Source organism: Contarinia nasturtii, unplaced genomic scaffold, assembly GCF_009176525.2.
Source record: "Contarinia nasturtii isolate CC-2019 unplaced genomic scaffold, AAFC_CNas_1.1 Cnas_scaffold_285, whole genome shotgun sequence".
NCBI lineage: Eukaryota > Metazoa > Arthropoda > Insecta > Diptera > Cecidomyiidae > Contarinia > Contarinia nasturtii.
This window is the reverse complement of record NW_022197640.1, coordinates 4,631,954-4,645,569: the sequence shown is the minus strand read 5'-3', so window position 1 is coordinate 4,645,569 and position 13,616 is coordinate 4,631,954. Positions and strand designations below refer to the sequence as shown.

The 13,616-nt window shown below is 32.9% G+C and overlaps 1 protein-coding gene across 2 annotated transcripts; it reads left to right on the top strand.

The window, feature by feature from the left end:
* Positions 1-1,936: 1,936 nt before the first annotated feature.
* LOC116337634 lies at positions 1,937-11,345 on the top strand. Of its 2 annotated transcripts, XM_031762322.1 has the most exons (4): positions 1,937-2,618; positions 2,718-3,068; positions 9,518-9,734; positions 9,954-11,345. In XM_031762322.1, exons 3-4 carry the CDS (start codon positions 9,599-9,601, stop codon positions 10,574-10,576), a joined length of 759 nt encoding a protein of 252 aa, XP_031618182.1. In that variant the 5' UTR covers positions 1,937-2,618; positions 2,718-3,068; positions 9,518-9,598; the 3' UTR covers positions 10,577-11,345. The 2 variants fall into 2 exon arrangements, with proteins under 2 accessions (XP_031618182.1, XP_031618181.1); XM_031762321.1 differs by having other exon boundaries at positions 1,937-3,068.
* Positions 11,346-13,616: the final 2,271 nt, after the last annotated feature.

Here is a 13,616-nt window from a genome sequence, read left to right as displayed (position 1 = left end):
CGATTTTAATGAATCTCATTCCACCTGTTAGAGCAACCTATAAGAACGCAAATGGCTGGCTCACACAAAAGAAAATGAGTGGAAAGAATTGTGTCAAATGGTATGTGATAGCGGTGGCGGTGGTATAGAATTGTGCAGAAAGTAGTATTCACATTTCAAACGAATACAATGCAAACAATATACGATGAAATCTGTACAGCAGCAGCCTCTCTCAATTGTTTGTTTAGTAAATTTACCTACCTGTAACATACACACACAAAAAAAAAACAAATAAAACTAAATAAATAGCTGCTATCAATTAAGGCAGATTAAGATCGACGGAATCGACTGAAACAGATACTCGAAAAAAGATTTGTTTTGTCGACATTGAACCACGTATTATCCACTCTTCCGTATCGTGTGTCCAGTGAAAGTAATTCTTCAAGCGAACGAAATTCTCTTAGACCAGTGTTTAACAAACCGTTTTTATCTAATTTTTAGAATCTCATTTTTTTTGCTGCTTAATGTCTATGAAATGATGATCATTTAAATTTTTAATTTCTAAACTATATATTTCCACGCATATTGTTTCAATAAAAAAGTGAAAAACAAATTGTGTTAAGCATCTGAATATATGTAGTTGAGTCAAGCTAGAGCTTGAGTAAATTTGTGCCGTTGACATGCGTGTGAACCGAGCACATCTCAATAAAAAGCCGTTGATAACTTCTATTTCATCAAAATTCACAAAGAAATGTAGAAAGATTTTTAATTTTAACTCTTTTTTTCCATCATCGTCTTTTCATTAAATGCCGTACGATTTGCGCGTGTGAATACACCGTTGAATCCATTCATTCGGAGCCAATTTAAAAAAATAATTCGCCTAATCGGTTCAGTTTTTGGGTTTTTTGAATAAAATGGATGAAATGCAAAATCAACATAAAATCGGTTTAGTAAAAGTCAATTTCTGTCCAAATTCATGAATCTTAACATTTCTTAACTCAATCACAAAATTATTCTACCAAAACCCCGTTTTAAATTCATTAAAAGGTTTTCGATTTATGAATAGAGAAAATCAACATCAAATAATAGAATGTATATATGCGCTCGTGCCATCATATTCACATTTTTGAATTTTGTGTTTGCTTCAAAAAGGCACATGGCAATCAAATGAATGCCACAGGAAAAAGCAGGTTACATTAAATGCACGGACACACACTACTCTTTCAGGCCATGCGAATCCATTGATGGCTAGTGCTTAATTCATTAGTTCACTATACTTTCAATCTATTAACGTATAAAATCCGTGACACAATATTAGATTGGTTTGCATTGGGAAACGGGAGAAATAACAACAACTAAAAAATGAGAATAAACACAGTGTGTATGTTAAATTAGTTCAATAAACAAGAGCTTGAATGCATGTCATCGCCGGCGTACGCACCTTGTTCGAGTTTTGTCTTACACGCAATAACAATATACATTAAAATGCAATGCTAACGAACGTTTGTATTTGTTCTTCATCTTTCACTCCGTTCAATCGACATCGAAATGGAAGCATCGTACAATAAACGTGCGTTAAGATCAGGGAATGCTTTTTGTTGTGACGTTGTTGATCGTGTAAATTGCAGGCACCAATATGATAACAAAACTGCAAACAGAAACACACTCAAAGCGTATGTATCCAAATGTCGCGATGTTCGTGTAACAATACCGTCGCATTTATTGACGAGAAAACATAACAAAGCATCTGTGTTGTGATTCACTTTTCACATTCTGTGCTTGCTCGTTCTTTTTCGAATGCCATTCACAAAGACATAACGATGATGATAGAGAGCGCTCAATTGTGCTTTCTTTTGCTGAACTTGTTACACACCATCGCCAACACATACTGACGATCAACGATGTGGTTTTCTTTTTGGCAGCAGTGTGCCAGAGCAAAGGAAGAAATGAAGACAGAATAAAAAAAGAAAAAAAGAAGAAGAAGAAGAAGCGATACGCGTGCGATGAGTAAACCAATGGCAACGGCATAATACAGCACAGTCGATAAATGTTTGCCGAGTTGGAACGACAGCAAGTACCATGCTGATAGAGAAAAAAACACACACGAAAAAAATCAATTTTAAATATCGATAAATCAGTGCAACAAGTTTTTAGGCATAACCCACCGACAAACATACATTGTAAATGATCGCCTTTGAACAATAATCAAATTATTTCATAATTTATGTGCGTGAGTGTGATTGGCCGCGTGCGCAACTTCCTCATCCTTATCTTGTGCCCTATTCAATAATCAAACAAGTGAATTCACCGAGTGCACATCAAACAACAAATGAGAAAATTGATGGCATCGACAAGGGCCAATGACGATTAATAAGAAATATTAACAAGCAATATTTATTACGTGATAATAACGCCGAGTAAATAATTATCTTGTAATTAAAATCTAATTAATGTCTTTGAACATTACGTTTTGTTTTCGTGATATTTAGATGTTGGCGTTACTGTTATTGTCTCTGTAAAATTTGCTTTTCATGTTGCACACATATATCCGGATAAAAGTTTCTCAATAGTGTTTTCATTATCATTTTTAATTGTGTTTAAGAAGAAAATAAAGCCGATTCCAATGAATTGAGCGTACCGTGAGTTTGCAAAATAGCAAAAAAAAAACGTAATTGATAAAGACCGGATAATGTGTATGCTGCATATCATGAAACGGCTAATTCATTCTTCGGATGTAGTTTTATGCAAACAAATCATATGATGTCAACATCCTGACACTTAACAAGATTTAAAAGACTAAAAAAGAAGACTATTCATCTAAATTCAATCTGGATTTCAAGATTTAAAACTTGAGGAACAAATTCAAATTAAATCATAAATTATTCAGCAAGGATTTTCGAGTGAAATTACCTTACTTCGTCGAAAAATTCCGTCACAATCAAAAATAAGGTGCAGACGCCAAAGCTCAATTGACAGCTGAGAAGTGAAACACGTTAAAACATTTACCGTTCGAATTCTTTTTGCCATTCACATTAATTTATTTAAAAATTATACGAAATCCAAGCAGGTCCCGGCGAAAACGCGTTAAGGTGAGTGTCGTCAAACAACTTCTTACATATATATTGTTTTTAATCACTGAGAATGTGACCATTGTACGCGAATGTGTTTATCTTTTAACAACGTAGAAGTGTAGCATATTTGATGATTGAGAATAACTTTGTGTCATCGACCAAAGTTAGCTGGTTTGTTTGTTTTATTTTATTTTTTTTTTTGCAGTTCTTCATTTTCGGCGCGCAGACATACATGAAATGAGTTCGCATAACAGCATAACGGATTCAAACGAACAGAAAAAATCTCGCTCTGAAATGATTCATGAAATAAAAGTTTTTTAAGATTGTTTTCATTTCATTTTTGAAGCAAATGAATGCTTTCAAACAAAAAACCGAACGGATTTGCACTTTTTCTCATCAACTTACTTTGTACACCTACTACATAATGCTGCTGCTGCTGCTGATAAGAGGTTATGCGAGTTCGCATCTTAAATCTCACCCAATTAAGATTCATTCTTTTTGCATAGACTTTTTATTTTCTTCATTCTGTTTCGTTTCATTTTGCAATAACAACACCATTACAAATTGAAAACAGGAAAGAACACACAAACGAATGAAAAGAATTATTTACAAATCGCGCGATTCATATGCTGTTGAAATCGCGGAAAAAAAGTCTTGCTGAAAAGAATAACGAATATAATCTGATAATGTTTGCTATTGTATGCTTTCGCATGAAAACTTATTACTCACGACATATTTTACACATGCATGTGTATTTATGGGGATATGCATACATGAATACACGTATGAGGAGAGAAGTGTATCTTTTCTTATTCACTTTAATTGTGAAAGTTTTTCAATGTGATATGCATGCATATGGAATCGTAAGCGGCGCAGAATATGCGATTTGGCTTGAATTGCAAAATATGCAATCATACACCAAACCCATGAATTACCAAGTCGAATGATGATTGTTAACCAGAACACTGCAAGAACCGATTTTTGTTTTGTGTCTGCTGGCAAATTGAATAACTGTGAAAGATTCATAAGAAAACGTCCACGCTTTCTGTACCACAGGCAACAGTATTGTTTCGTCTCTTGTTTAAATGAAAATTTACTAAAAATTTGTCAAGTGCATATTAAATTCCGTCTTATTTTCTCTCTTCAAAAGAAATGTATAAACAATAAATGGATGTGTGTAAGACGCCACCAAAATGAGGAATCGATGCAACAATAAATATACATCATGATGTATTTACACTTCTTCGAAGAGCACGGCACACACTCATTTGGTTTATTTTTGTCGGATCATTTGCTACGGAGAATTACCAGGTGAATTGCGTAATTGTTGGGTGATTCAACAATTATCATGGTTGTAATTAAACACTTGAAAGGGATTTTTTTTTTCGATGCAATTATTGAAAATGTTAGGAAAATTGCAATGAACACTACGTATTCACGCCAACATCCGCTGATTCCATAAAATAGTTTAACCGAGAACTTTGAAATTGCCTACATCGCTCTCTAGAACACTAAAAAATACAGCATGCATAAACATACAGCATTGATTACAATCTCCAGATGTTTGCAATATCTTAAATGTGTAGTACACGTGCGATGTAATTGCAATTGAATACTTTGTTAAAAGAGTTAAAGTGTCCGCAAGCGTCGTTTTCCTAACACAATTTTTATTTGCATTTATTCATTGGGTCAGTTGAAACTTTTTAGGCCAGTCAAATGGTTGCATGCCATTCGATTAGGTGCTAAATTACCAAAAAAAAGTAGGTTTCTCGTGAAAAAATGAATAAAACATCAAAAATCCACGAAAAATGGAGAGTTGTTGCTCATCGTACGTGGTATTATTTATCTTGCAAGTTAAAAAGTAAATAGAAATTTATGATGGCGGTCAATGCGACACGTTCATCATCTCTCTCCGTCTTCACATGGTTCGAGTGAATTTGTTTGGCTATTTTTTTTTGACACTTTATGTTAACTGAATATTAAAAGTGCGCGCACTTTCATCAAAGTAAACAATTTCTTAGTCGGTTTGTTTGTTTAAAGAATCTGAAAGTAAAACGACGTCGATTTTTGGTCGGCCGGACAAACATGTTGAGTCATTTTGAGTTAATAATGCGATACGTGCATGAAGCACCGAAAATGCTATGCACATAGTTATATTTCTCTCTGAAGATGTTCAACACGAAAAATAATTACTGGCTCACTGTGTGAAATGACTTTCGAACATATCAGACCAAATTAAGATTGAAAGTGAACATAAAGCGAGCAACAAAGTTCAAATACCGATCAACAAATATTTTCATTTTCGAAATAAGCAATTTAGAATTTGTTTTTTTTTTTCACGCACTATGCACTCCAAACACGCGCGTTCAATAAACGGACGATAGAATCAACGGAAATAAAAACTTATAGAATCAATTTTGTTATTGCTTCTACCATAGAAATTAAATTCATTCTTCCGTATTTTGGTTTTTTTTCTATTCGTTTGCTGCCATTGGTATCACGCAGCGAACAATTATCCGTTTGCACGCAACTCATTTGCATTTGCTAAGCGTTGTCAATTGAATGACAATCCAATTTGTTATTCGAAAAATCAAAAAGCGGTGATGCTGTTATGTTTACACACTTTATGTAAAGTTTGATACCTTACGGCAGCATGTATTGTGTATCCCACAAAATAGCATGTGAAAGCATTCATTGTCGTATGTGAACAAAAAATTTATGATGAAATATCCATATAATAGCTTATTGTTTTTTTTGAATTATACTGAAAAAAGCACACAAAAAATCACCATTTTCTTAAAATATTTCAATAGAATTTTTCGAGGAAAAAACGGAAAATTTACAAATTGAACTAGTTCTAGTGACCCATATCGAAGTGTGACCCAATTCCAGAAAGAGGCATTTTATATTCGTTGATGAAAAGGAATGCACATCATTTTAAATGCTCATTCACTGGAATCACACCAATCTTTTAAACGTATATAATGCGAATGAAATGAAGACAATTAAAACTAATTCTTTTCTTTCGTCGGCGAAAGCAAATAAAATAAAAACACATCACAAAAGTGTCCACACCAAAAAATGAACATCTAAATATGAATCGAAATAATAAAACGGGAGACAAAATAGAATAAAGATTATGACTTGTCTAAATTTTTTGTCTGGCCACTCAGCTGTGCGTATATGTCGTTTTGTGTCTGAATCGACCGTGATATGAATATCCGTAAGCACAATTTTTGAATTTTCTATAATCCGGTTTATCATCTCATAATAATGGTACAATAAAGTGTCAGGTAGACGAGGTTCTGTTAAAATGAAACCCAAATGAAAAATTACACGTCTTCTTTAAAAGTCATTGGATGAGGAAAATGAATGCCAAAACAAATAAATTTCAATAATACAACTGTTTATCGGATAATCATAATGGAAACCACTGAACTAAAAAAAGAAGAAGAAAAAAATACGAAACATATTTGAATACGAATTCCCAATCGACGGATAAAACCGAATAGTCAAATAAACAAGATGAAAATAGTTAAGCCCATCAGTTCTCTTTTTATCTAAATCGAAAGAAGAATTAGGAAAGAGTTAAAATGAAACGAACGGTTTTGATTGCTTTAAAATGCAAATTAGAGTGTTATCGGAATACACGAAAACAGTAATGCAACGTAAGAATCTCGAGATGATATAATTTCTCACAATCAAAGATCGATCTGAATCTTCATTGTAATTATCAATCTGTCGACCGCGTGCAATTCAAATCAAATTAAATGGTATTCCGTGTCCACTGTCCACTTCCTAGTTAGTACAAATAGCGAGGCAGAGAACAGCACCAATTGAGAAAAAACCAATTTTAACAAAATATGCAAACATTCAATAGACAAATCAAATTATTGTGAAACAATCAGCACGCTTCATATCATTGTCTCCCCAAAATGTATTACATTTGATGTTAATTTGATGTAATAAGCGTTGTTGCACCACCAACAGCGTGCGTCATTTGCTACAATCAAAAATTAATAAATCATCGCAACGCAGAAATGTTGAGAACAAAGAATAAAAAACCGACAGTTTTCTTGCACTTGACTTTTTGATGATGTTTTCATTTATTTAATTCATTTTTTCACATTGCCGGCACATAATAACAGTCGAATCAACACAATTTGACTTACGAAACTAATGAATTCGTCAAATTCTTACATGCTACAGATTGCCGACATGGAAAATTATCCAATTAGATGTGGTCATTTGTAAATGAGTTAGCACAAATCATAATTCCGTGTACTACAATCAATGAGTAGCCGGGACCACTTTGTTTTCAAATCGCTCACAATTGAATGGTATTGATCCGATGAGAAAACTCTTTCGAAACTATTATTAATGATTTGAATGAATTTACGCGATTCGACGGTTGGTCGGTTGGTCAAAGGCGCGTACCCATTTACAATGGCTCTACAATCCACATAGAACTACCACACAGAATCAAGCATTTATAATTACCCTGGCCTAATTTCACTCTTTAAAGTTTGATCCAATTAGTTTGTGTTTCACCCATAATAAATACAAGAATAATATGTATACAGAACTATCTTAAGTTTCACTACTGTTTTGATTTGATTTTGGGATATAAAAAACACGTAAGAATTATGAGTATACTCTCGCCGCATGTTTGCACTTTGGTTTTGCGGTTTTTCCTCTCGCATTCGTTTTCAGATGAATTTTCCCACATTCATTCTGGTTAAAAAGGTGTTACATACTTTGTTTTCTGTTTTTTTTTAGCACAAATATTATTGTCGCATCCGAAATGGCTTTTAACCTAGAATGATTTTATGTTTTGCGGGTAATTCAATTATGGCTATGATTTATTTTTGCACCATAGCATCAAATAATTAAAAAAGAAACAGAACAAATTACAAATAATATCACTTTTATGTCTGTTTCACTTCCCATCTTGTTATAATTCCACTTCATTTCACTGGACCCGCATTTGTGTTTATGTTTAATTTTCAGTTTCTCTCATGTGCCTACGGTATTTGATAAAGTGCTTTTTCTTCTTCTTCTTCTTTTTCATATGCGATATGGGTCTGTTATAAAAGTATAATTTCAATTTTTTTAAGTGAAAAAAAAAGTTCTCATTTTTTCCTACCATTGTCCAAATTTCGTCGGTCGGTCACCAAAACTATTTATATAATCACGATTTTCTGCAGATTTTAATTCAGTAATGCACAACATCTTATGATTTGCACACAAGTGTTGAAATTTTCAGTGCGTTTCAAGCAGTTTTATCAAATATTTGAGTTTCTTTTTTCTGTAAGTGTTTCATCAGTTCGTCTGTTGTTCATGATATACAATAGAAACAGAACAACTCAATTGAAATCAACGAAATTGATTATTATAGAAAAGTAAAAAAAGAATCAACAGTGCTAGAGAGTGAAAAAGAAAAGAGATTGTGATTTTCTTTTTTTTTAGACAAGAAATAATATCGAGCAACGAAACTATTTCCAAATTAAGGTGAAGATCTTTAGAACATTGCGGCAACTCGTAATTACAGTGAAAGAATCAATTCAAATCGAAAGAAATTCGAAATACAAGCAAATCAACAATAGAAGCGATCAAGTGTACTTTACAATTGCAGAGTAAAATGTTTCGCATTTGAAATGTCATACATAAAAGATCGGACAACGATGATGCACAAACACCTTTAAGTCGAAAGAAGTTTGAATGATATTTTTTATCGTTCGTATATTTTCGCTTACATCGAATATAATCGGATGTGCGTGTAACTGACTTTAATTGGTATTATTTTCGCGGTGACAGGGAAAGATAAAAGTGAAGAGAGAAAAAAACGCATTTTTTTACAACTTTCCATTTTAATTAGCGTAGCGTTTTTTTCTCCATTGCGTACGCTTTTTTTCATTTCTCGTTTGTATTATCTCGTAATCATTTTTGTCACAGTCAAACGTATTTTGATTTTTCGAATGTCGTGTCCACATGAAAAGAGAATCCAATGGATTGAGAATTAGAAAAACGGGTTCATTCCAAATAAATCAATCGATGCGAATAAAAACGAAAAGTGCTTTTTAAATCATTATAGACTTTTGTAATATAAATCCTCATTAAATAAATATAGCCATACATAGATTGCAAACTCAAAAGAAAAAAAAAACAAATTACGATGGACCAACGAAATACTTTGATGTATGAATGAAGTGAAATGAAGCAAACAAAACACATAATAGTAATAATAATTTGATGAAGTGCGACATATGTTTCTCACTTTAACGTTAAGTATTATATCGCTGTTAGACATGCATGCGTTCTATTTAACGACATAGCTCACAATAATTTCAAATAATATACCATTAAAATGCGATTGCAATGCTCATTTGAAAACATAGCGACATTCATGAGCTTAATATCAATTAGGTGAAGACTAACCTGAATTTTATTCTTTACATTCATTTCAGATTCGATTCGAAGAAAGTTTCGAGAAATTGAAAAGTGTAAGAAATAAACAACGCACAAGTACGCATTAAAACGCTACAACAATGATATCAATGAAGATTGGAAATCAAATCATCACACTGTTGGTGTTCTGTGCATTTTTATTCGTCTATGCACATGGATCAATTGTCAATGGGACCGATGAGTCTGAAGATCGCGCCTTCAAATCCAGTGAAATTGGTATGTTGTTGCTATTTCGAAACAGTTATTTATTTTATTTTGTATTTTGATTTGGCTATTAATAAAGCAACGAAGATGAAGAAGAAAAAAATTTGTTTGAAAAGAATAAAAGAGCCGCGTTGCTTAATTTACACTGGCCTACAAATAATTCTCTAATCGCTCTAAAATGAATAAAGAATTTTAAACGAGAAATTAATTTGATTGTATCTTTTTAAAAAGAAACCGGTCGTACATTTGGAACAATCAAGCGATTTCAAGCGGCACTTCTACCAATCATGTATAAATTGGGAGTGTTGTCGGCCGTCATTATGATGACATTATTTTTGGCATTCAAAGGTGTTTTCATCGGAACATTGATCTTGATATTGAATCTAACATTCTTTGCCATTAAATTTGGTTCATATTTGAAACATGATCATGGCCATTATATCGCACCGTCACACGGTTGGGCGGCACCACAAATCCAACATGGTCACGGTTGGGCACCGCACAAAGATGTCCATTTGCACATTCATAATGCACACGGTAAGCCAGATTTCAGTATTCCGTACAGCACTCTAAGCGGCACCACCGGTTGGGATACACAAGGTCATTCGAGTGTGGTTGATCCAACATGGAGCACCAGTAATTATGTACATTCGGGTCGTTCATTCTCCGATGGTAGCGATCTAACACCATATGCTAGTGCACACCAATCGAACACCATCGTCGACAATAGTGATGCGCTGAAGCCAAAAATAATCGAAAAACGAAACGATCGACCGCCAACAATTGTGATGGCACAAACCAAACAAGCTCTACCATCATATAATTATTTAAATAAGCAAATTCGAAGAAAATAAATGTCACCGTCCGAAGACATCACATTTGTAAAAAACAAAAACAAATTGAAAAGTGCAAACAAACAGAGTTACTCTTTCTATAGTATTTCGAGCAAAGATTATATTGCATAAGATAAACGTATGTCTAAATTTAATTTGCGTTTTCGAACGAATCAAAACGAAAAATTTGTTTTTTATCACAAATTGTAAACATTTTCTCTTATTTTCAACTATTCCATTTGGATTGTATGATTTAATTCACCGAGGACAAAAAAATAGATAAATATTTGCACGCTTTATTATTCATCGAAATTTCCATTCGATACGCGGAAAACGAACACTTATTTTTGTGTTGAATTTTTTGTACAACAACAAAAAAGAAAATATAGTTTAATGATAATTATACCATAAGACATCTTAAAAACAAGCACACTCATCGCTCATGAAATGTTTAACGAATGAGAAAATGAACGAATAAGAAGATTGAACCAGCAAATAAAATGCATGCAAAGAAATTCATTCATGAGTTAAACAGTCATGGAATAGAGCTCGAGCAACTTAGACTTTCATATAGAATTTTGAGACGATTGAGCTATGGAGAGTATAGAAAAATAAATAACCAAAATTATTCAGGTTTAATTAGAGGTTAGATGAACTAATTATTACATTGAACGATATCTTATTTGAATAGCTTTTAGTGAATCACCGGTATTTCAGCAATGCGACTATGCAACCAATGACGAAGATCAAATGCTGGAAAATTGTATAAACAATTTAGCGTAGGCCCAAATTCCCCATATTTAATTTATTTAATTTATTTAATTTATACTAAAATATATATAATTCTTTTTTTTTTTTGAATAAAATTTCGTGTGTTTTTTGTAACGGAACAATATAAAAAAATGTGTGGTTTTCTCTTTCGTGAACGTTTTTAACTTCTACTTTGTGTTGCACCTTTTGTCACATTGTCAAAACAATGACTCTGTTGTGTCGATATGATTTCTTTCTTTTAATGGGCAACTTAACATATTTTCATTTATGGCGCTATGGAAGCATCATGGTCTTTGGACGAAACCTGTAAACAGATTTTGGAGAGTGAAAGTTTCGTGAAAATGGCGAAAGTTCATGGTTCACTTATAAAGGATTTCTTCTTATTAGAAACGCTAATAAAAGTAATAGAGTACAATCGATTTTATTGATGTTGGCAAATAGTCTTCTATGGATTAATTAAGTAATCGGCAAATGAATGCATCTTAGATTTATAGTATTCCATAAACACTTAAGATGACGAATGTTAAAGTGCCAATTATTGAATTATTTTGATGTTTCTACTAATTTATTGAACTGATCATCGGGCGGATTTGTTTTTTTTTTTTTAATGTTGTGATGGAATAGATGTCATTGGCAATAAAAAAACGAAAGCTTTTCCACATTTATGACGTGCAAAACTGAACGAAACATTGATATATTGTCAATTTTATATTGAAAAATTGAGTGAGCATTCACGTAAATCAACTGTGAACTGTTTTGTGTTGTGGCAAGATTTTACATCGAAAGCCAGATCGTTGGAAAATGATCGCATGTTTGAACAAGTACTAATTACTGTTACGGACAAATATTACAAAGACATAATAATAATCGGAATGTTGTAAATATTGTTTGTTTTGGACATTTGCGCGTCTGAGACATCGGAGAGAAGGAGAACGAGAGATAATTGCACCAGCCAGCACACGCTCGTTGCGCTACAAAGTGTGCTCGAACAAAGTGACACGAACAGGCAAACGAATATATGAATACATCAAACTCACAGGTTCAATTGGGTTAATTGCACAAATCGTTCCCAGGTGATTGTGTACTATAGACGTCTATGATGCTGATGATAATAATGACGACAAACGTCTTACTGCAATTTATTTGATGATTCTAACAGCCAATGCACCAAAATGAGAATAACTGTTCACGCTTTTTCCGGATCCAAGTTACTGTATGATAATTATCGTGATTTTTTTTTTTTGCTAAATTATTATGATAATCGGCCGGCGATCATAACAAAAACTTATCGTGATCATGAATACACACACAAGGAGCTAATTAGAGGCAAGCATACTAATGCAATCGAGTAAATTTAATAACAACAATTCAAACAACAATAAACAAACATCAATCGATACTTCTAATGAAGCAGACCCAATCTCAAACCAATTATTTGATTATTGGAACAAATGTACCATTTAATTTACTAACAAATTAGAAACTAGAATTTCAATTTTTTCTTTTTCAATTTTGTTCGACATGAGTTGAAGTACACGAAATTTGACAACAACGACAACAGCAATGACTTCTTTCATCGATATACATTCATAGAAAATTTAAACGTCCATAACATGATAGACTTAAGAAACCAAAAAAAGATGCCAGTATTTCTCTAAAGTTTACATTTTAATTGAAATCAAAAGAAGTTTTAAATTTTTTTGGACATATCAATCCATCGAAATTGGTTTGTACATTTTTATATATGGATTCAATCGAAAACAAACCATTCTTTTTTTTTCGTTTGTAGCAAACGACGATGTATGGTAATAAAAATTAAACCTATCTTTAATAATAGTACAAAACGATGGAAAGATGTACCGAAACCAGCAAATAAATAGTCGAAATAATAACATAGCTCTTTGGATTTTGACCTTCACGATTCTAATGTTTCACCAAAAACTTCATACTCATTGTATCGATACAAGATCATTCGGTTTATATTTGTTTCGATTGATAATTGCAACGAAAAGCCATGTATTTTATTTTCGTTTTGCTCTGCTGATAATAGAAGATTGTCAACGCAACAATATGATTCAATGTTTTTTTTTTCTAAGAACTAATGATATATTATTATCTGGAAAATCCTAATGTCATTTTTCGTCTTTCGTTCGATTTGCTCGTGTGTGTGCGTTACTTTTTTTTTGCTCAGTGTAATTGTTTACAAGAGTTGTACAGTTCCGGCGCGACATTTAATTGTAATGTACAAGGGTGCTACAGCACCACCATGTGGATAACTACATGGCCAAGA

What these genes read in the sequence shown, in the direction of transcription:
- LOC116337634 (XM_031762322.1), top strand. Translation starts at nt 9,599, where the DNA reads ATGATATCAATGAAGATTGGAAATCAAATCATCACACTGTTGGTGTTC. An exon ending in CTTCAAATCCAGTGAAATTG is followed by an intron (nt 9,735 to 9,953) that starts GTATGTTGTTGC and finishes CTTTTTAAAAAG; the next exon opens with AAACCGGTCGTACATTTGGA.